We start from the raw sequence: 21416 nt of genomic DNA on the forward strand, positions 1-21416 counted from the left end.
CTATAGAAAAGGTTCCTATCACAGAACAAGGCCAAGGATTTTATTCCAGACTATTCCTTGTCCCAAGAAAAGAAAAACAATGGAGGCCTATTCTCGACTTGTCCGCACTGAATACTTATCTCATTGTGCCAAAATTCAAAATGCTGACCTTACAGCAACTCCTTCCCATGCTGGGCAAGGGGTCTTGGCTGGTAACTCTGGACCTCAAGGAGGCATACCTGCATGTCCCTATCAGACAAAGTTGCAGAAGACACCTCAGATTTCTTGCAGGTTCAGAGCATTATCAATTCTCAGCATTGCCCTTTGGCTTATCTACTGCGCCCAGAGTATTCACGAAATGCCTGGCATCAGTAATTGCACACTGCAGACTTCAGGGGATTCAAATATACCCATATCTGGACGACTGCCTTATACAAGCGGACAGCCAACAAACTTTGGTAAAACACTTGAATTATGCCATCCGCCTACTACAGGCCTTGGGATACACAGTCAACATTCACAAATCAAGATTGGTGCCATCCCAAAGAATAACTTTCCTGGGTGCGGAACTAGATACAACCACCCAAATGGCTTTTCTCACGGAAGAAAAACAGACAACTTCCGGATTACTTCAAAAATCTGACAAAACAAGCTCAGCTGACTGCAAGAAAAATCCTGCAGGCCCTGGGTTACATGGCATCGTGCATTCTTCTGATTCACAAGCAAGGCTGCATATGAGGAAGCTACAATGGTACCCAAGGAGTTTATGGTCTCAGCACAGTCACAGCCTAGAAGCTTTGATACCACTCATCCCATGCCTTCAAAAGGAATTTCTGTGGTGGGCTCAAGCAAGCCTGTCGAACAGGGGCCTGCCCTTCAGCAAACCAATAACCAGCCAAACCATTACATCAGACGCTTCAGACCATGGATGGGGAGCACACATGGAGGGCAGATGCATCCAAGGACTATGGTCACAGAAAGAATTGCAAATGCATATAAACCAAAAGGAAATGCTGGCAGTGATACATGCAATTGAGGACTTCAAACACTTTCTGCATCAAGGCCACCTGCTAATAAGGACAGACAATACCACAGTCATGTTGTACATAAACAAGCAAGGAGGTACCCATTCCTACCCTCTTTGCAGGTTAGCAATGAATCTTTGGGAGTCTTCCCTAAAACTCAATATAGAGCTGCAATCCCAGTTTGTGCCAGGAAAAGACAATATACTGGCGGACAGCCTAAGCAGAAATATCATGGATCCACACGAATGGATGCTGCACCCAGACATCTTCCTTCAGATAACACAATCATGGGGGAGGCCGGACATAGATCTTTTTGCCTCCCACTACAACCATCAGCTGAAGAAATTCTGCTCAAGGACATACCACCCACAAGCATGAAAAGTGGACGCTTTCTCTTTCAGCTGGAGCACTCTAACAGTGTATGCATTTCCACCTCTTCCATTAATGACCAAGGTCTTACTGAAAATAAGGACAGAGCAGCCAAAAGTGATTCTGATAGCTCCAGACTGGCCAAGACAGCACTGGTACCCACTGCTAAGGAGCATGTCACGCAAGAAACCGTGGCCTCTACCACAATGGCCACTTCTTCTGACACAGCACAATTACAAAACTCTGCACTCCAGCCTGAAAACCCTACAGCTGACAGCCTGGAGAATACCTTGACTCCTCACCAGGAAAAGCTATCCAAGAGAGTGAAGGATATCATGGAAGCTCGCAGGCCTTCCACAAGAAAGGCATATTCAGCAAAATGGAAAAGATTCCGCACTTGGAGCACCGCAAAGGGCTTAGATGCGACAGTGATGAGCATGGCACATATCCTGGAATACTTGGCAGAAATGCTCCACAATGGCCTTTCTTACTCTTCCATAAAAATTCATGCTTCAGCAATTTCAGCAGAATACAATACCGATACACCTGTCTTCTCTCGTCCTCTCCTAAGGCAGTTTCTAAGAGGAATTAAAAACATCAATCCTCCAAGGAAAGCACCAGTGCCTACTTGGGACCTTAACTTCATGTTGGAAAAGTTAACGCTACCTCCCTTTGAACCAGCAGCATCTTCAGAACTACAGTTCCTGTCTTGGAAGACTGCCTTCCTTCTGGCCATAACCTCAGCAAGAAGAGTATCTGAATTGCAGGCCCTCATGGCAGTACAACCATTCCTTATTTTTCATCAGGACAGAGTCTCTCTGAGAACCAATCCTTCATTCATGCCAAAGGTGGTATCCAGGGTCTCATTGAACCAAGCTATTAACCTGCCTACCTTCTTTCCAAATCCACAAAACAAGGGGGAGAAACTTCTGCATACACTGGACATTCACAGACAGTTGCGCTATTACTTGGACAGAACTAAGACTTGTAGAAAAACTGACCAGCTGTTTGTAGCATATGCTGCTGGTATACAAGGAAAAGCAATTTCCAAACAGACAATTTCAAAATGGATAGGAAATTGCATTCGATTCTGCTATTCTTTTCATGGCATTAGACCTCATTCCATCAGAGCCACAGCCACCTCCACAGCCTTCTTAAGAGGGGTGGCTACCAAGGACATTTTAGAAGCTGCTACATGGAGCTCCGTGCATACATTTTCCAAGCATTACAACTTACCCTTATATTCCAGATCCAGAGCAGGCTTTGCTATGGCAGTCCTGCAGGGCATTTTAGCTACACCATCCTTTTCTTAGATCCTACCACCCCCAGCTTGGCTATGGTATTCTACCCATATGTAATGACTGCAGATGCATCCTTGAAGGACATAGTACAGTTTTGTACCTACCATAAATGTAGATGTCCGATAGGTATGCATCTGCAGTCAGGGTTACCCTCCCTCCTTCCCCTCTGAGGTATTTCTTGGGTGCTTATCCCTCTTACAGCTAGCTGGGGTTATCTATTATGGTGTATTTGTTTTATATTACTGTGCATGCTTGGAATTTTTTGCATCTCCAAAATTTAGCCTTCCTTAGAGGGCACCTGGCATCTGGGGCAAGAAAAACTGAGGAAGATGGCGTCGGCTGACGTTTTTATACCCCAGGCGCTCTGACGTCGGGGAAAGGGCGACATCAGCCGACGCCGGACCCAGACTTTGGAATCCGGCCAACCGAAGGGCTGCCTGAGGCAGGACAACCCATATGTAATGACTGCAGATGCATACCTATCGGACATCTACATTTATGGTAGGTACAAAACTGTACTTTGTGCATCCTTGCATACGTGACAATTTGTCTATGAATACCACCCTTAGTTACCGGAAAATAATTTACACAGGATGTATGTAGCTGTGAGATTTTGCTTCATATATGTGGTTTCCGTGCACAGTCAGTAAAGTCATTAGCTAAAAAGTACTGATTGTCTGTATATAGTTTTTAAATCAGTTTTTTTTTTTTGCTTCCCCACCAGCCCAAAGAGAAAGTGTTCCTCCATATCGAATATGAATTTCACCACACCATGCAGAACATAGTAACCCTGCCATCATCCTGACTATAACCTCCCTACCACCATCACCACTATGATGAATGTATACTTATGTCACAGGGTTCTTGTGTCCTGATAATTGTCCCCTGTGAAGGTGTATGGCATGTTTTTCATAGCTTGTACTGTGGTTATTCAGTCAGAATATGTAGACAACTTGTGCAGTTTATTTTATTGTCTGTGGGTTTTGCATGATTACATTGCTTGCATTTTGTAAAAGCTCTGAAGATAAGTTAATGTTAAAACTATTTTCTGATCATTTGCTATGTAGGTAAATAAAAATGTAATGTATACAAACATGGCAAATCATATAGAAGTAATTCATATAATGATCTGATTGCCTCCAGAATATCAGTATTGTAAGTTTGTTTTGTGTGATAGTCAGTATAGTAAGTGAACTGTGAGCGTAATGGTAATGATATGCTATGAATTAAGGTGTTTCTTGGGGAAGCAACACTGTATTGATGAATAGAGCCGAACTAACTGCATTTATATTTTCTGCTTCAGGTGGTATGCAAGACTGGAACTATGTCAACACTAATTGCTTTGAGGTGACCATTGAGTTGGGCTGTTTTAAGTTCCCACTAGCCAAGGACCTGCCCAGATACTGGGAGCAGAATCGTGCATCTCTTCTGGAATTCATTAAGCAGGTGAGTAAGTTGCAAATTTCTACAGTTTACAGATGTAATGGACTCTTTACATCTGAGAGAAGACATTTCTAGTCTCTCTTGTATGCTCTTCAGTTTAAAAGCAGAAAACCCCTTGTATTTTCTAACCTGACCACAGTAACATGGATGTTCATCATTCACACTACCTCAGTGGTATGTGGGGTTCTGTATTTGCTCAAAACCACACTGTGGCAGTGTTTCAGAGCTCAAATTCCCCTCCTTTGATTCTGTTTGATAAGGGAATGATTAAGCCTTCTCCCCATCAGGGGAAGCCTAACTTCAGTCACAGTAAGTCAGTTCTTCAGTCTTTTAGTGCCAGCTGTAGGACTCTGTTCAATCTTCTCAGCAGCCTGCATTGGCTGATTACAGCTTCCAGACTCTGATAAAATCCCGTTAGGAACTTTGTGTTCTTTGTGTTTCACTGTTGCAGTCCTAACTTGTGGGATTTCCTGCTGTGGAAGCCCTTGGCTGGCCCAACTACCAGAGTAAAAATCTCCCTCCTCCTAAGACTGGCAGACTCCCTTCCCTGATGTCAGTACGCTTGGGTATAAATGGAGTCCACCAATGCCATTACATCAGTCTTTTCTTGCTGTCGGATCCCAAAGCAGTGTTGTCGGTCTGCACCAGAGATGGAGAGGTCTTGCAAAGCTAAATAACCCCATTGAGGAACTCTTTTCTTGCTTTAACTCATGTCAGATAAGGTTAAAATGGTCTGTGCTGTGGTAAGAAAATCCCACACGAAGACTTCCATACTTTTGTTTGTCACCTGTCTAGGCCTAGATCACAGCATCCCCGTTTCAGTTCTAGGACTGTTAGGCATAGGGCTGAAATCTTAGCTAGGTATCTTAGTTTGCAATCTTCTGTGCATTGTTCGATGGCATTAACTGGTTTTCCCAAGGTTGAGCTCCCTAAACGTAAGAAAGACTAAGAAAAAAGACCCAGGAATAGGGCCTCTGATGACCACTATTCACTGTCGGCCAGTCCCCCAAGGCTCATCATCGCTGAGGAAGACGAGGAGCATTTTCAGCCCCCTTCTGCAACTGAGGTGGTGGTGCAGGTCTCTGTTGAGATCCTTACCAAGTCTGACATGTTGTCGGCTCACTCAACTTCTACAGAGGCCTTGGCTTTCAGTTCATCAGTTGGGTTCAGACCTCTGCTTCTGACTAGCGATCTTGTACTAGCGATGTTCCTTCGAGGTGTCAGCATGCATCTGATCTGCCTTACAAAGAGATTGGCATCAAGATGGCAGATGTACCTAGGCTAAAGCTATTTCTAAGAAGGGTTCTACCTCAGGTCCTGTGCCGGGGTCTACTGGCTTCCACTGAGCAAGTTATCAGCAAGACCGGGTCAGGCTAGCTGGGGACCTCATCTCATTAGTCAGTGCTAGGCAACCCACTTTGGAGTTTTCCTCAAGGAAAAGAAAAAGGAATCCTACACGTGACGTTTTTTCTGAACATCCTGAATCAGATGGGGATTCTGACCAAGAGGGGTCTCTCTTTGAGGAGGGACCCTACGTTCCTTCCTTTGGGGATTCGGATTCTGAAGAGAATCTGCCATCAGCCTCACCTCCTGAAGACATCACCTCTGGGGGAACCACTCCATGCCATGAGGAAACATTTCCAATAGGAAGCACAGGAATACTCACAATGTAAAAAGAGGCTTAGGGAGTTCCTTGTCCTCCCAGAACACAAATATTTGGCTATTCCTTCTCTGTTGGAGGTGGTAGGAGGATTATCTTATAGACTCTTCCCCTGAACCCAGACACTCCACCCCCAGCCCCTTGAAAACCAGACAGGTTTTACAGGGTGCTGGACTCTTATAAATGCCTTTTCAAAAAGACTTATGCTAACCCATTTTTAATGAAGGTTCACCATTGGACAATAGCAATTCAATGGTCCATTCTTTGCACCCACTATCTGCTCTCATGAAACTGTCTTCGATTTGCAAGAATCATCTGCACTGGTGGATACATTTAAATGGACCTGTCTCTGGGTTGCCCCCCCCCCGCCATAGCGACCATGGATGCTTCCCAGTTTGGGGGGGGGGGGTACTACCATGGGAAGATGGTCCAAGGCATGTAGTTGCCTTTAGAGACCAAATTGCATATCAGTGTTCTACAGAAGAAAGCAGTCATCCCTACGTTGCAAGCCTTTCAGGATGTTCTCCCCTCTGGGGACGATTGCAATTCACAGACATGTCAGTAGTCTGGTACATCAACAAACAAGGAGGAACCCGTTCTTACTCATTGTGCAGGGAGGCCATGAAAGTTTGGGAATGGGTGATATCTTCAGACTGTTTTCTGATTGCAACACACATTCTGGAGGTAACCAGCATTCTGGTGGACAAACTCAGCAGGTCCATTCGGACTCCTCATGAGTGGTCCCTCAACCAGTCAGTAGCAAACAAGATATTCATCCACTGGGGCCAGCCATGTTGCGTCTTTTGTGCCTCTCCCCTGAACTTCAAGTGCAACAAATATTTTGCTCTCATTCCCCCAAAGGGGGAGTCACTAAGTGATGCTCCAGTCTACAATTGGCCCCTGGGTCTCCTTTATGCATAGTCCCCACTTCCTTGATCCCAGAAGTCCTAGTGAAAGCAGAAGGTCCAAGAGCTTAGTGATCCTCATTGCCACTTTCTAGCCTCACCAGGTGTGGTTCCCCTTCCTTTGGCCTCATCTCAAGTATCCGCCTTGGATTCTGGATCCCATACAGGATATAATTTCTCATCCATCACAAAGACAGCTTCCCAGTCTTTGAACCATAAAACTGATTGTATTGCTGTCGCCCATGTTGATGACGACCAGGTCCAATATGTTTTCACCTCTGGTAGGGGAGTTTACCAGCTGATCCAGGACGTTTGAGTTGATAAATTCCAGGAAGCACTGAGTCTGGGAGTTTGTACTCAAGTAGTTTTCCCAGTTAATGGTAGGGTAATTGAAATCGCCCAATATCAGGGTGTTCGGTAGGACCATCATGTTTTCCATTGTCTGCAGAAAGGCAAAGTGGTGGTCCTGGGTCATAGAGGATGATCTGTAGCAGGCCACAATTTCCATTGCAGATTTGCCCGGTGTTAGTTGCACATGGATGATCTCAGAGGTGTGATGCTGCGTCACTAACCTGGAGGTGTAGGTATCCTTGATGAATATGGATACACCCCCTCCTTTTGTGTTTCGGTCTGTGTTCTGTGGCCGAAATGTGTGGTACGAGTTGTAGTGCTGGAGTGCTCTCTGGAGCCTTGAACCAAGTTTCAGTTACTGGACAGATGTCGACATTCTCCATACTGAGGAGTGCTTCAAGTGCATGCATTTTGAGATTTAAACTCCTGGCGTTGAGTAGCATAACCCTCATTTTTTTATTTGTGCTGTTTATGGAGGTGGGTTTGACCTTTGAGCTTTGCCTTAAAAAGGCACTATGGGGGCAGCAAGAGCCTTAGCCAGTATTCGAAAGCCTAGGGGTGAAAGGTGCATGCAGTCTCTTGCGAAGCAATGCGGCTTGTTGAGCATGTCGTCCCAGGGTGACAGGCACTGGATCCCCTTTGAATGACACCAGAAGCTCAGCCAATTGTTGAAATTGATCATTTTTTCTTTATACTGAGGTATCATTCTTGGTGAGGGCAGGATGCTACTCAGGGTCAAGGTCGTACCCGCCTGGGCTACATGATCAGAGAGCTCTTCCATGTCTCTTTTCATGTAGTCCAGGGAGGTACGTTTCTGGTCATTCAAACCAACATGAACAATGACAGAGTCATATTTGTATTTGTTCTGGAGTGACCTGAGTGCTTATGTTATGTGGCGGATTCTAGCTCCCGACAGGCAGCTAACAGTAACCTTCTCCTTGTCCAGCCTAGTGAGTGGGAAGTCAATGTGCCTGACTATACAGTCACCTATTACTAGTGTGTTGGGTATGTTATTTCGCCTTAAGGGCTGTGATTGTGTGGCACATTGATTTTGTGTTTTATGTGTTGTCTGGTTTGTGACTGGAGGAGCAGGTTTTTTGGGTGTCTGCTTTGGAGGTCTCTGATGCGTTTGCAGGATGTTATGTGATCCTATCTCGCCTACATTCTGAATGATGGGTTCGGAGCCGATCCCTCGGCTCCGAATGCCAAAGCGAAGTCTCTTACTGGCTGAGCTTACCATATCCCAGGATGCACCACTACCAGTCCCCCAGATCTCGTTTGCCGCTAACAAGTGAAGACGTGGTCTCGAGCTGGCTGAGTTAAGTAGTGATTATTTCACTAGTTTTTCTGTCAGGTTTTTCTTCTTTTTACAAAAGCTGTTTTAACAGCTATTCTTGTGTTTTTGTGTGTTTGACAAAATTCACTTGGTGAATTCTTGTGTTGTGAGTGACTAGGGTACCTCTTGTCTGGAAAGGCCTTTCCCGGTCTTTTTGTTTGTAGGTGACTTGTTCTGTTTTGAATCATTTACATTTCTCTTCTTAAATAAGAACTAACGGAGAAATTATTATATTACAGAGTTTGTGCTGTGTTTGACTAACTCAGAGTATTCAGTGATAACTGTAAGCCTACTCTAGGTGTATTACCAGTGTTCTTTCAGTTACTTTTGAAAATTTCTATAATGTCTCAGAATCCCAGGCCTTGGGCTTCAAAATGTGTAAAATGTAGCTTCAAAATGTCCATCACGGACGATCACTCGCTATGTGTGTATTGAAAGCATTTACAGGAATCATGTAGTGTATGTCACGCTTTTTCCTCAAGGGTCCAGGAGAGGAAAAATAAATTAATTCTTAAGGATTAATTAAACCTTCTTCCGAGAAGCTTTGGCATCCTCTCCTTCTCCGGCCAAAAAGCCAGTCCCGGATCCGATCGCTAAGAAACAGAGGCAGGCCTCTCCCAAGGACTTGATGGCTGGGGCATCGAGTCATCTTCGTCGGCTCCACTGCTCGAGCCGACAAAGGTTGCCCGCTCAGACACTTCCTCGGTGCAAGTCCTCGGCACTGGTGTGTGTATTCCCTCGGCGCCGTTACTGTCCCCTAGCCCTTTGGGGCTGTTGGAGAGACCCGTTCTGTTTCCTCTCGGTCTTGAGGATGTCAGATTCTGATATAGACAGGGTGCTCAAAGACTGTTCCAGTCCCCAGTCTTCCAAAATTTGTTTCGGTTCCGACCCAGTTGGCTTGATGACCTGGCCCACCCATTGCCATTCCTCCTCCGACTGCTTGGCTCCGTCGGGCAGGTGCTGTTGAGCCGATGGAGATCTCAGGGGGTCTGAGTTTGGACATCTGGCTGGACCGGGGTGATGTTTGGGACCTATGCCGAGCCTCCCCCCAGGATTCTGGGGTCCGCCATGAGGCCATCTCCCGGCTTTACCGGCACTTCTAGGCGTGGAGACTGGGTCTTTGCAGTTCCCCTGTCCGTAGTCAGCGGAGCCCGGGGCCTGAGGTTACCCCAGTGGGGTTCTCCTGAGGGTTCTTCTGAGCTGTCTTGGAGGAACCCCCACTGATCTGGATGATGCAGAGGGGTCCTCAAGTCCTCGGATGATGTCTCCTTTGCAGACATCTTAGAGATCCTCAAACAACGAGGCTGGATATCCAAACCCCCTCTACTGACGAGTCAGTGCTCCTCAACGCCTTTGGTGCTCAGCCCTCCCCCTCCTGGGTGTCTCCTTCTGGATTTAGTTTGTCGAGAGAACATCCAGATACCTGGAACCAGTCTCGCCCAAATAAATTTTTGTCTGCTCCCCGAGAAGGACTACCTGACTAAAGGCGTGGCTGTAGATGCCATGGTGGTGGCAACAACAGGATGTGGCAGAGGCTTCAACGTCCATCCATCCTCCTAATAAGGAGTCTAGGAGTATGGACAGGTCCTGACTTCAGCGGCCTTTACTTTAAGGTCTCTGAATTATTTGGCACATTTTACCAGGCTTCAGAGGGATCTGGTCAAGGGGCTGTCAGATTCCCTCTCGGGTAACCTACCTGAGCAGCTAGCCCAGTTTAGCTCTCAGTTGGCTATCCTTTCTAACTCCTTTGATGGGTCCTCCTTGTTTGGACCCAAGGTTAAAACTGAGCAAGAGGGAAAACTGTATCTGCCGTAAGGCTAAGGAGGGAAATGTGGTTCCATAAATCCCGTAAGTTTTCTCCCAACAGCAGGAAGAATCCTTCCAGAGGCAGAGAAATTTTTCAGTCCCAGGAGACCGCGAGTCCTTTCGTGGCTCTTCAGCCTCCCACCGTCATGAGGGATTGCCCGGCTGTGCTGCTCGGAGCCAGTGGTGTCGCACCTAAAGCCTGGGAGTCAATCACTCAGGACAGATGGGTGCCCGGATCATTGCCGAGGTTACACCCATCCCATTTTTCGCCCCATATCTGACTGGCTCCTGACTGCCACCACCAGGCATCTACTAATGGACAACCTCAAAGCCACCATCTCCTGGGTGTTACCCTGGGGATTACATTCAATTGGTCAAAGTCTGTCTTGCTGCCCTCTCAAAAGTTCATAGGAGCAGAGATAGACTCAAAGGATCCAAACTTTACAGGGCCAAGTTCAAGCTCTGATCTCGAGATCCAAAGCCCCAGCCAGGATGGTTCTACAAGTTCTAGGCTCAATGTCTGCCACGTTCTTTTTAGTCCCTCTGGCAAGATTGCACATGAGGATTCTTCAGTGGCTATTGTCAATGGTCCTTTCAGGATCTTCCCTCAATCATCACATCATGATTACGGATATATGCAAAAGGACCTTCGCTGGTGGCTTCAGACATCCAATTTGGATCAAAACCCTTTGTTCTTCCCTCTCCAGTGGTTACCCTGGCGACAGATGCCTCCCAGATAGGGTGGGGGCATTGTCTGGGCATAGTTCAGGGCTCCTGGCTTCCAGACTAAGCTCTTCTCCACATCAATGTGTTGGAGATGAGGGCTGTACTTCTATCCCTACAAGCCTTACACAAGTTTCTTCCTCAGGGCATCATCATCCACACAGACAACATGTGGGTGGTTTGGTATCTGAACAAACAAGGACCCTTTGCAGAGAGGCCATGAGAGTGTGGGAATGGGCTGTAGCTACCAACCGCTTCTTGGTAGCCCACATCCCGGAAAGTCAAATATATTGGCAGACAAATTGAGCAGGACAATTCTCTCTCCTCACGAGTGGTCTCTAAACCACACAGTAGCAGCTCAGGTTTTCAGGAGATGGGGGCTGCGACCTATTTGCAACTCCATTAAACCAAGTGCCAAAGGTTCTTCTCCTTGATCCCACATCAGGGAGTACCAGCCATGGATGCTCTAGCACAACCTTGGCCAACAGGGCTACTTTATGCCTTTCCAATTCTTCCCAGAGTTATTCAAAAGCCTCTCAACTGGGGTCTTCAATGATACTGATTGCCCGTACTGGCCTCGTCAGGTATGGTTTCCCTGAAGAAGCATGCAGTGGACGATCCGTGGACTTTAGACCTGATTCCGGACTTGCTAATCCATCAGTCGGGACTGACATCAGTCCCTTCAATCTTTGAAATTGACAGCTTGGCTCCTCCACTTCCGACTTTAGTTAGAAGGCACACACTAGACCGGAAGTTGTTCACATTTATCTTACCACTAACAAATTGTACCTTAGTAAGTGGAAGAGGTTTGCTATCTGGAGCTCAACTCAAGGGCTTAGACCCTATCACTGTTCCTGTCCCAGAGGTCTTGATTTTAACATCCCTGTTTAATCAGGGATCTTCTGTCTCAACTATTAAAGTCCAACTAGCGGCTATCTCTAAATTCCACGAATCCATGGATCCTCCTTTGATGAGCAGCAGACTATAACTTTCATTAAAGGTGCGAGCCTATTAAGACCACCAATTTTCATCCTGCACCTCCGGGATCTTGATTTGGTGCGCTGCTACATGAGTTAAAATATCTGTCTTGGAAAACTGCCTTCTTAGTTTACTTGAAGAAGAGTTTCAGAGCTTCAAGCCCTGTCTATTAAGCCACCGTACTTGATTTTCCACAAGGATAGAGTATCACTTAGGCCTAATCCATCCTTTGTCCCAAAGGTCTGTTCTAGTTTCTGCCTCCAACAATCTCTAGAGCTACTTTCTTTCTAAAAATTTCCAATGAAGGACAATATAGTCTTCATAAATTCGATGTTCACAAGTAATTACTCTTCTATTTAGACACTACTCAGCAACTAAGTCAGACCAGTTGTTTGTGTCCTTCTCAGATAATAAACTGGGCCAAACCATCACAAAGCTACTATCTCAAAATGGATCAGAGATTGCATAACTCAGGCTTATTCTTCTTGAATAAGCAACTTACAACATCTATCAAGGCTCATTCTACCAGAGCTATGGCTACTTCTATAGCTTTTCATTCCAAGCTTATATCGAAATCTGTGCTGCGGCTACTTGGTCCAATCCGCACTTTCATTTCCCACTACAAATTGGATGTGGCATCTAAAGGCGAGCTTCATTTGGTTCCACGGTACTCAGGAGTGTTTTCCAGTGAGCCACCCAGGATTCAGGTGCTAGGGACGCTGTCCCATCATTCAGAATGTAGGCGAGATAGGATCACATAACATCTTTTAGTTATGTACTCACCATAACTTCAGATGTTTGGGATCCATCTCCTCCTTCCCTGCCTTGGAGATCAGAAGAGATTGAACGGTTTTGAGTTCTACTGTTTTATCTTGTTTCATCTGGCGATGTTATATAAGCAGGGTATGCATGTGTGCATGTATGCGGACAAACTAGATCTGGGGGACTGGTAGTGGTGCATCCTGGGATATGGTAAGCTCAGCCAGTAAGAGACTTCGCTCTTTGGCATAACCCATCATTCAGAATGTAGGCGAGATGGATCCCAAACATCTGAAGTTATGGTGAGTACATAACTAAAAGTTTTTATTTAGAGCTTCTGAGTATGATTTAGTGTATTTATGTGTATTTTTTGCCAGTGCTGGTTTAGTAGGTCTGTGTGAGGCTGGAGGTGTGGTGCAAGTGTTAACCTTCTCTCATGACTGTCTGTTCCAGTCTTGGGTGGAGAGACCTTAGCCTCCAGTTTGGCTGTATAATTGCATCTCTCACATATGTTAGTGTTTTGTGGTAGGAGGAGAGGGTTGTCTGTGTACATGAGGCAGTTGTAACATTGCCTCAGGATACCCAGGTTCACCATCTGGACTGGAGAGTACACCTGAAGTTGCCCTTTGGTCATGCCTGAATAGTAGGGTGAGCTGCTTAGTCACTTGGTTGGTGAGTGGTGGATAAAGTGCCTTGCCCTGCTGGGCAATCAAGTGTCGGGGTATATTAGTGCTTGCTATTAGGTCTGAGCAAGTGCTGGACTGTAGGATGCTTTTTGAGTGCTTAGGTTGAGAGTTAGACTAGTTTTTAGGGAAAAGCTGAAGTGGAGACTTTGTGGAGCCGGGAATAATTTAACTGTAGCTAACTGGTGCTGCCTGGCATGCAAAACCGTGCAAATGCGTTTTTTAAACTACTAGCTTCTGGGCTGGAACTACTCCTCCAGGGACAGATGGCTGCTCAAAGTTCCCCTGTCTCACAGGTGAACAGAGAAACTTCCCTCTATCCAAGTAAGGTATGGGCAACTCAGAAACTTGTAACCCAGCCCTGAATTCAGCATTAGCCTGAAAACTGGACTATACTTGCTTAGAAGGGTGGGAAACAAGGAATGTTTTTTTTTTGTTTGTTTTTTGAAAAGATAAGGCAAAAACAATAAAAAGTACACTTAAAACAGCTTTAAACGACTACAAGTGATCAGAAAAGGCTATCGTACTTTAGTGTGTAGCCTACAACAGTTAAACAAATTATTTAAACAAAAAAGACTTTTTAAAAGTGCAGGCAGTCAAATAAGTACAATATGTGAAAAAAACAAGCTTTTAAATCACAATAAATGCTGGAAAGTCAGCGTTTAGGCGGAAAACAGTTAAATACAGCTTATTGTCTTAGACCTCCAATGAAGGATTCTTCTCCCCCTTGGGATTTCATGTTGGTACTGTGAGGTCTTACCCAGAAGCCCTTGGAACCAGCTGATGTTCTTCGTGTTTTACTGCTGCAGTCATTACATTTGGGTAATCTGCTTTTACAGTCACTTCAGCTAGAAGGATTTCAGAACTACAGGCCCTCATGGCAGTGGAGCCTTTCATTATCTTTTATCCAGACAGGGTGGCCCCAGTATCCAACAGAGCCGCTCAGGTCAAACCAAGACACTCCAAAGGCTCCAGGTTTCAGTCACAAGGAACTTGCAGAACAAAACAATGGGGGTGCCTCCACCTCCAAATCTGGAAGTAGCAAAGCATCCCCCTACGGTAAACCGTCTCAATGACTTTCCTTTGCCATTTCCAAGCACTTGTCTTTTGGCAGCCCCTATGGGGGGAAAACTAGCACTTCATGCACAAAATTGGCATCTAATTACCCAGGACAAGTGGGTTTTAAATATAGTATCCCAGGGATACAGATTTCATTTCCACGCATTGCCAATTCCAAAAGGAGGATGGCCAGATCTGACTCCAAATCAGTGGGCAGCAGCCCAGAAACAAGTTATGCCCCTCATGGATATGGGGGCTATTCAACCAGTACAAGAAAAGGAAAAAGGACAAGGTTTTTATTCAAGACTTTTCCTGGTCCCCAGAAAAGACAAATCATGGCGTCCAATTCTGGACTTATCCATTCTAAATACTTTCCTGGACATTCCAAAATTCAAGATGCTGACTCTACAACAGTTACTGCCTATGCTGGGCAAGGATGCCTGGCTGGTAACTCTAGATTTAAAGGAGGCTTACCTGCATATCCCAATCAGGGAATCTTGCTGAAGATACCACCGCTTCAAAGCAGGCTATTTGCATTACCAGTTCTTTCCTCTGCCCTTTGGCTTATCTACTGTGCCCAGGGTCTTCACAAAGTGCCTGGCACCAGCAATTGCATTTTGCAGACAAACATTCAAATTTATCCTTATCTGGACGATTGTCTAATTCAGGCAGAAAACAGGGACACTCTTCTACAGCATCTGGCGTTTGTAAAAAGGCTTCTAACATGCCTAGGGTACACCATAAACGAAAATAAATCACAACTGATACCCTCTCAAATAATTACATTCCTGGGTGCAAGCTTGAATACAACTGCCCAGAGGGCTTACCTCACGCCAGACAAACAAATTCAATTGATGACATACTTCAAACAAGTGGCCACAAAAACCCAGCTATCTGCAAGACAAATTCTGCAGGCATTGGGGTTCATGGCTTCCTGCATTCTACTAATTCCATATGTAAGACTGCATATGAGGAAACTTCAATGGTACTTAAAAAAACTTATGGAGTCAACATTGTCACAGCCTGGAAACAATGATTCCTATCATTCCTTGCCTACCGCAGGAGTTCTGATGGTGGGCAGAAGCCTGTCACCAAAACAAGGGACTGTCATTCATTCCACCCCCTGCCACCCAAACCCTGACTACAGACTCATCAGATTATGCTTGGGGAGGCTCATCTGGCAGGGAGATGCATTCAGGGAGAATGGAGCCCAAATCAAATGCACCTATATATCAACCAGAAAGAAATGCTAGCCGTACAGAATGCCCTGACAGCCTTCAAGGACTTTCTTAATCCAGGACAACTACTACTAAAGAGGAACACCACCACAATGATGTGGTACATAAACAAGCAGAGGGGTACCCACTCCTACCCCCTTTGCAGAAAGCAGGGGGGTACCCACTCCTACCCCCTTTGCAGACTAGCCATGGCCTTGTGGAACACAGACTTGACTTACCAAGTGCATCTACAAGCTCAATTCCTGCCAGGAAAGCAAAATACTCTGGCAGACGAACTAAGCAGAAATCTTATGGACCCACACGAATGGAAACTGGATCCACAAATCTTCAGCATGTTGACACAAAAATGGGGGAGCCAAGACATAGATCTTTTTGCCTCTCCACAAAACTATCAGTTGCACAAGAATTCATCACAAAAAAAGCTTGGAAAGTGGATGCTCTGTCCTTCAGCTGGAAAAGCCTATCAGTCTATGCCTTTCCCCCTGTGCCTCTGCTCTCCAAGGTTTTACTAAAAGTCAGACAGGAAAAAACGAAAATGATTGATTGCTCCAGACTGGCCTCGCCAACTCTGGTACCCGCTCCTACGCGATATGTCGCAGCTTCCTCCGTGGTATCTTCCTCTGACACCTTATCTACTGTCTGAACTATCAAATTCTGCACACTCCGCTCCAAACTCTGAATCTTGCAGCTTGGCTAATCAACTATTTAAACCAGTCACATCTCTCAGTAAACCTGTGATGGATGTCATTTTGGAGGCAAGAAGGCCTAGTACTAGAAAATATTATGCTGATAAATGGAAAAGATTCTGTGCCTGGAACCAAGCACAAGGAATAAACACAGCAATGCCCAATATTCCTCAGGTTCTGCAATATTTAACTGAGATGCTTCATAAGGGCCTATCTTTTTCTTCTATAAAAATCCATGCCTCTGCAATTTCGGCTCATTACAACACAGAGCATCCTCTCTTTTCTCATCCTCTGCTAAAGCAGTACCTCAGAGTGGCCAAAAACTTGAGACCTCCCAGGAGAGCACCAACTCCTGCATGGGACCTCAACTTTGTGCTGGAAAAACTAACCCTACCTCCTTTTGAACTAGCTGATACTGCAGACATAAAATTTCTCTCATGGAAGACAGCTTTTCTTTTAGCAGTCACTTCAGCTAGAAGGATTTCAGAACTACAGGCCCTCATGGCAGTGGAGCCTTTCATTATCTTTTATCCGGACAGGGTGGCCCTCGGACCAATCCATCCTTTATGCCTAAGGTGGTATCCAGTGTGGCTCTTAATCAGACCATTCATCTGCCAACTTTTTTCCCAAATCCACAGAAGAAGGGAGAGCAGATTCTGTATTCATTGGATGTACACAGACAACTAAGATTCTACTTAAACAGGACAAAATCTCTAATAATTTTGAACACTTACTGGTGGCATTTGCTGCAGGGGCAGAGGGAAAGGCTATTTCAAAGCAGACTGTTTCAAAATGGATAAGCCATTGCATTCATTTCTGCTACAAGCATCATGGAAAGCCTATCCCCCAGGGGATCAGATCTCATTCCACCAGGGCTGCATCTACTTCTACAGCCTTTCTCAGAGGTGTTCCTACCAGAGATATTCTAGAAGCTGCTACCTGGAGTTCAGTTCATACTTTCACCAAGCATTATCATTTACCAATTTTCTCTAAATCCAGAGCTGGCTTTGCCACTGCTGTCTTGCAGGGCCTGTTAGCTGGTCCTAATGATGTATAAATCCATCCTCCCTACCATGGCTTTGGGGAATCTACCCAAATGTAATGACTGCAACAGTGAAACATGAAGAACATAGTACAGTTGTGTACACTTAACATAAATGTAGATGTTCGAGTGTATTCACTGTTGCAGTCCTGGTTAATCTCCCTCCAGCTCCCTGTTTTTTTCTCTGTCTATACCTCTACTTTCTGTCCCTGTGCTTAAAAGCCTTTTTGGTGTATTTGCTTTTGATTGGAGGTATATTGCTATAATTTAAGATTATATTTTTCTTCCCATTCGGGGGGCACCTGACTTCTGGGGCAAGAAAAACTGAGGTAATGATGTTGGCTGCATGTTTTATACCCCTGTCGTCATAGAAGAAGGGACAGCAACCGATGCAGGACCCAAGACTTTGTTAATCAGGCCGACTGAGGGCAACCTGCCAGCAGATTACCCAAATGTGTAATGGCTGCAACAGTGAATACACTCTAACATCTACATTTATGATAAGTGTACACAATTGTACTTTGAATATCAGACTAATTTGTACAGATGCGTGTGTTGAAAATGTATTTGGAAAGTTGCTTGTGTTAAAAATAGATCAACAATGTGTCCTGCTTGGACATGGGAAGAAATGTACATTTATTACTGTAACTGTTGAAGTGTATAACTGATAATAGCAAAAGCATGGACAGAATTGGGAAAAAAGTGTACACCTCTTCCACCCTGGCCTTCAGAGCTATCAATTACCAAACTCACATGATAAAATATGCCTTGGACCTAGTTTCCCAAGCCTCCACTCTCTTGGCTTCTACCCCTGACTGCCCTACCAAAACTGAGATAGCATCTAAACTGTCCCTGGCTTCTCAGGTAGCCAGACATTCCATTAGGTGCAGTTATGATGCCACAGTGGCCTCCACTAGGTCTGCAGCTTCTGCTACAGCTCTCCGCAGATACTCTTGGCTTCACCTCCAACCAGTCCCAGAGGATTTCAAGTCTAAAATCTTAGATGCCCCATTAGACCACAACCTCTTGTTTGGTAAACCATCTGCAGAACATTTTAAAAACCTACAGGAGAAAAGTAAGGAGCTTCATGACATCAAGCATTTGCTTGTCTCCCATTCTTAAATACTACAGGAATTATCCTGCAAAGACTTCCTTTGTCAGGAGAACCCCTTTTTCTGCTACACCCTCTTCTACTAGACATAGGAGAGGAACCAGGATGCAGACCTACTCCAGACCAGTTACCTCACAACCTACTCCATGACCACCCTTTCAAGATAGAAGTGGACCCAACAATGTGTGACTGCCTTACCCATCTACTTTTGTCAGCCCACCTCCCCTACTGTGTCCCGTTTTGGAAAACCATCACATCAGACCACTGGGTACTGACTATCATTCAAAATGGATATTTCCTTTCTTGGAAGGAAAAACCATTTCAAGGCCCATCCCCTTTCCCCCAAAAATCAACTCCATCTCATATCTCACATATTAGACCTTCTGAGATTAGGAACAATAGAAGCTGTCCCCCCAGGACAGGAAGGAAAAGGATTTTACTCGAGGATTTTTCTGGTCCCCAAAAAAGATGGCCCTTGTAACAGAGAATACTGGAAAAGAAAAGGTTAATCTCAGTCCATCTGACTTTGGAAAATAGTAAGAAATTAAATTACTTAAGTTAGGCCATAAACGTTTTATCTTACAGTTCTCAATGCAGCTAGAGAAAATGCCTGTACTAGGAAGCTTCCTGCATTGTCATTGGGATGAACTAATTGCTACTCTGGAAGGGTGGAGGTTTGAAATTGTTTTATGACTTCCAGGAGCTGCAGCAGATTTTAGCAAGACTGTGTGTGTGTGTTATTGGCACATCGGTGCTAAATCCTGACAGTTTCTAGCCAAGGGGCTAAGCATGGTAACCAGAAGTCAGATAACCAGATCTATGTGATGTCATTCTTTAATCCATCACTAAACATGTTTAATACTAGGTGAAACTGAAATCTCAGAGCACTTCGTGTTTGTAACGTGACAAAGAAGGATCTCTCACCTACTTCATTTTACAACTGTGTGAACCTGTCCATCTGTGTTATTTTTAATATTTTTTTGTGAATGAAATTCTCACTTTTATTCTTACTAGGTTGGGTTTGGATCCTATCCTCGAATCCGTCACTGCCTTTATTTTCAAGCTCAAGGCTCTCTGCCAGCTCGTGGCTAAATCCCTAACCCAGCATGCACCAGAAACCTCCTAGATCTCATTTGCCGCTAAACAAGATAGAGTGTTTGTCTGCTAATTCTGGCTATCTTTCTTTATCTTGCTTTTGCTTTAAATTGCGACTTTGTTCTCTGGTATTTACCTTAAATTGAGTCTATAACTAAATAGGTAGTTCTGGACGATATTGTGCTGTATTTTTTGCATTTGGCCGTCATCTGTTGTTAGGTCTTGTTGTCCCTCCTGGCTCTTTTCACTGTTAAATAGCCTGTTTAAGTTAGAGGGCTTTCAACTACACTGTTATTTCCTCCCTTTTTCAGTTCTATTTTCTTGTTGGTTTCTCTGGCATACTTTAGATGCAGTTCATTTAAGTTAGAGGACTGTGTATTAGCTCGTTTTAAGTTAGAGTGCTTTGTCTAACTTTTTGTTTTTTGTTCTGGTCATAGCCCATTTAAGTTAGAGGGCTGTGCCACTTCTTTCCCTTGTGTGTTCTCCCTATAGCTTGATCCATTTATATTAGAAGGTCCAGCTTTAGTTATATCTTAATAAAAAGAAATCTATTCTCTCTCTCTCTTCCTGTAGTTTCCTCCATTAAAATGTCCGGCAAGGATTCAAAACCAATGGGTTTCAAAAAATGTGACAGTTCTGGAAAGAAAATGTCCCCGAGTGATAAACACAGACTTTGTATTTATTGTCTTGGGGCCATCCATCTCCAGGAGTCGGGCTTTCAATCATAGAGCGCTCCTGGACAGGAAAAACTAATACGGAAAGGACTTTTAAAACCCCCCCCCCTTCTCAGAAGCATGGAAGAAGGTCCAGGTTCCTCCAACTCGGACAAGTCACCATCCTCAAAGTCTGACAAATCTGGGAAGAGGTCCTCCTCTTCCACTGTATTGGAACCGACACAAAAGTTGCAAAAATTATCTTCCTCTGATCCAAAGGTTATCATTTCCAACAAATCATCAGCTCCGACACCTAGCTTGGTGCCGGTTGAGTTTGAATTATGGAGTCCTTCTCTGGCTTTGTTTCTCGAAAGGCGTGGGAGTCCCCAGACTCAGTGGGACCTATTCGTAGAAGGCCAAACAAATTTATTACATCCCTTGCAGACAAGGCTTTTCTAACTAATGGAGTCCCAGTAGATGTTGTGGTTGTAGCGGCGGCCACCAAGAAGAAACTCTGCGACATCTTCTGCTGTCCATCCCCCAAACAAGGAGTCTCTGACTATGGACAGGTACGGAAAGCGCATTTTTCTTCAGCGGATTTTTCTCTCAGATCGCTGAACTATCTCACTCATTTTACAAGACCACAGAGGAAGCGCCTGAAAGAGCTAGGAGATGCTCTCCAAGGTTCAGTAGCTGAAGGGGTTGCAGGCAAAGTATCCTCTCAGATCTCTACCTTAAATTCAGTTGTCAGTGCCTCCATGAGACTCATTTCATATGCAGCAGATGGGGCAAGTAGAGCAACAGGTTCTGGAATTTCCCTAAGGAGATATTCTTGGATGCCCTTGTGTGACTTTGCGGAGTCTTATAAGTCTTCCTTTGTAAATGCCCTGTTCGGCTTGTTCTTATTCGGGCCTAAAGGTAAAGGACACGCTCACCAGGTGTGAATAGGAAGGAAAGACTTTGCCGTAGGAGTCTGTTTTTCCATGCTTACTAGACCTTATCTCAAATGTCAGAGGTAGTGGTAAAATGTGGTTCCGGAAAAAAAAAAGAGATCTTTTCAGGACACATGGTGAAACTTCTAGAGGCGGAGGGGAGAGTAATAATGGAAGACGCTGGCCACGCAGCCGAGGGGGTCCACAAAAACAGGATGACCGAGAATCTTTCTTTTGTAGGCCCTTTCAGCGCTCCTGAATGGAGGCCCAACTGTCCAGCTC

The 21416-nt window shown here is 44.9% G+C and overlaps 1 protein-coding gene across 1 annotated transcript in view; it reads left to right on the top strand.

Annotated features, from left to right (window-relative positions):
* Positions 1-21416, top strand: part of CPD (carboxypeptidase D) — a gene marked incomplete in the record, with an annotated part of 1229184 nt that overhangs the window by 718254 nt on the left and 489514 nt on the right. Inside the window, 1 exon segment of the mRNA XM_044054477.1 lies at positions 3978-4120. Coding sequence (XP_043910412.1) covers positions 3978-4120 — 143 coding nt within the window.

This window comes from Protopterus annectens, chromosome 13.part0 (assembly GCF_019279795.1).
Source record: "Protopterus annectens isolate FY-2018-M chromosome 13.part0, PAN1.0, whole genome shotgun sequence".
NCBI lineage: Eukaryota > Metazoa > Chordata > Ceratodontiformes > Protopteridae > Protopterus > Protopterus annectens.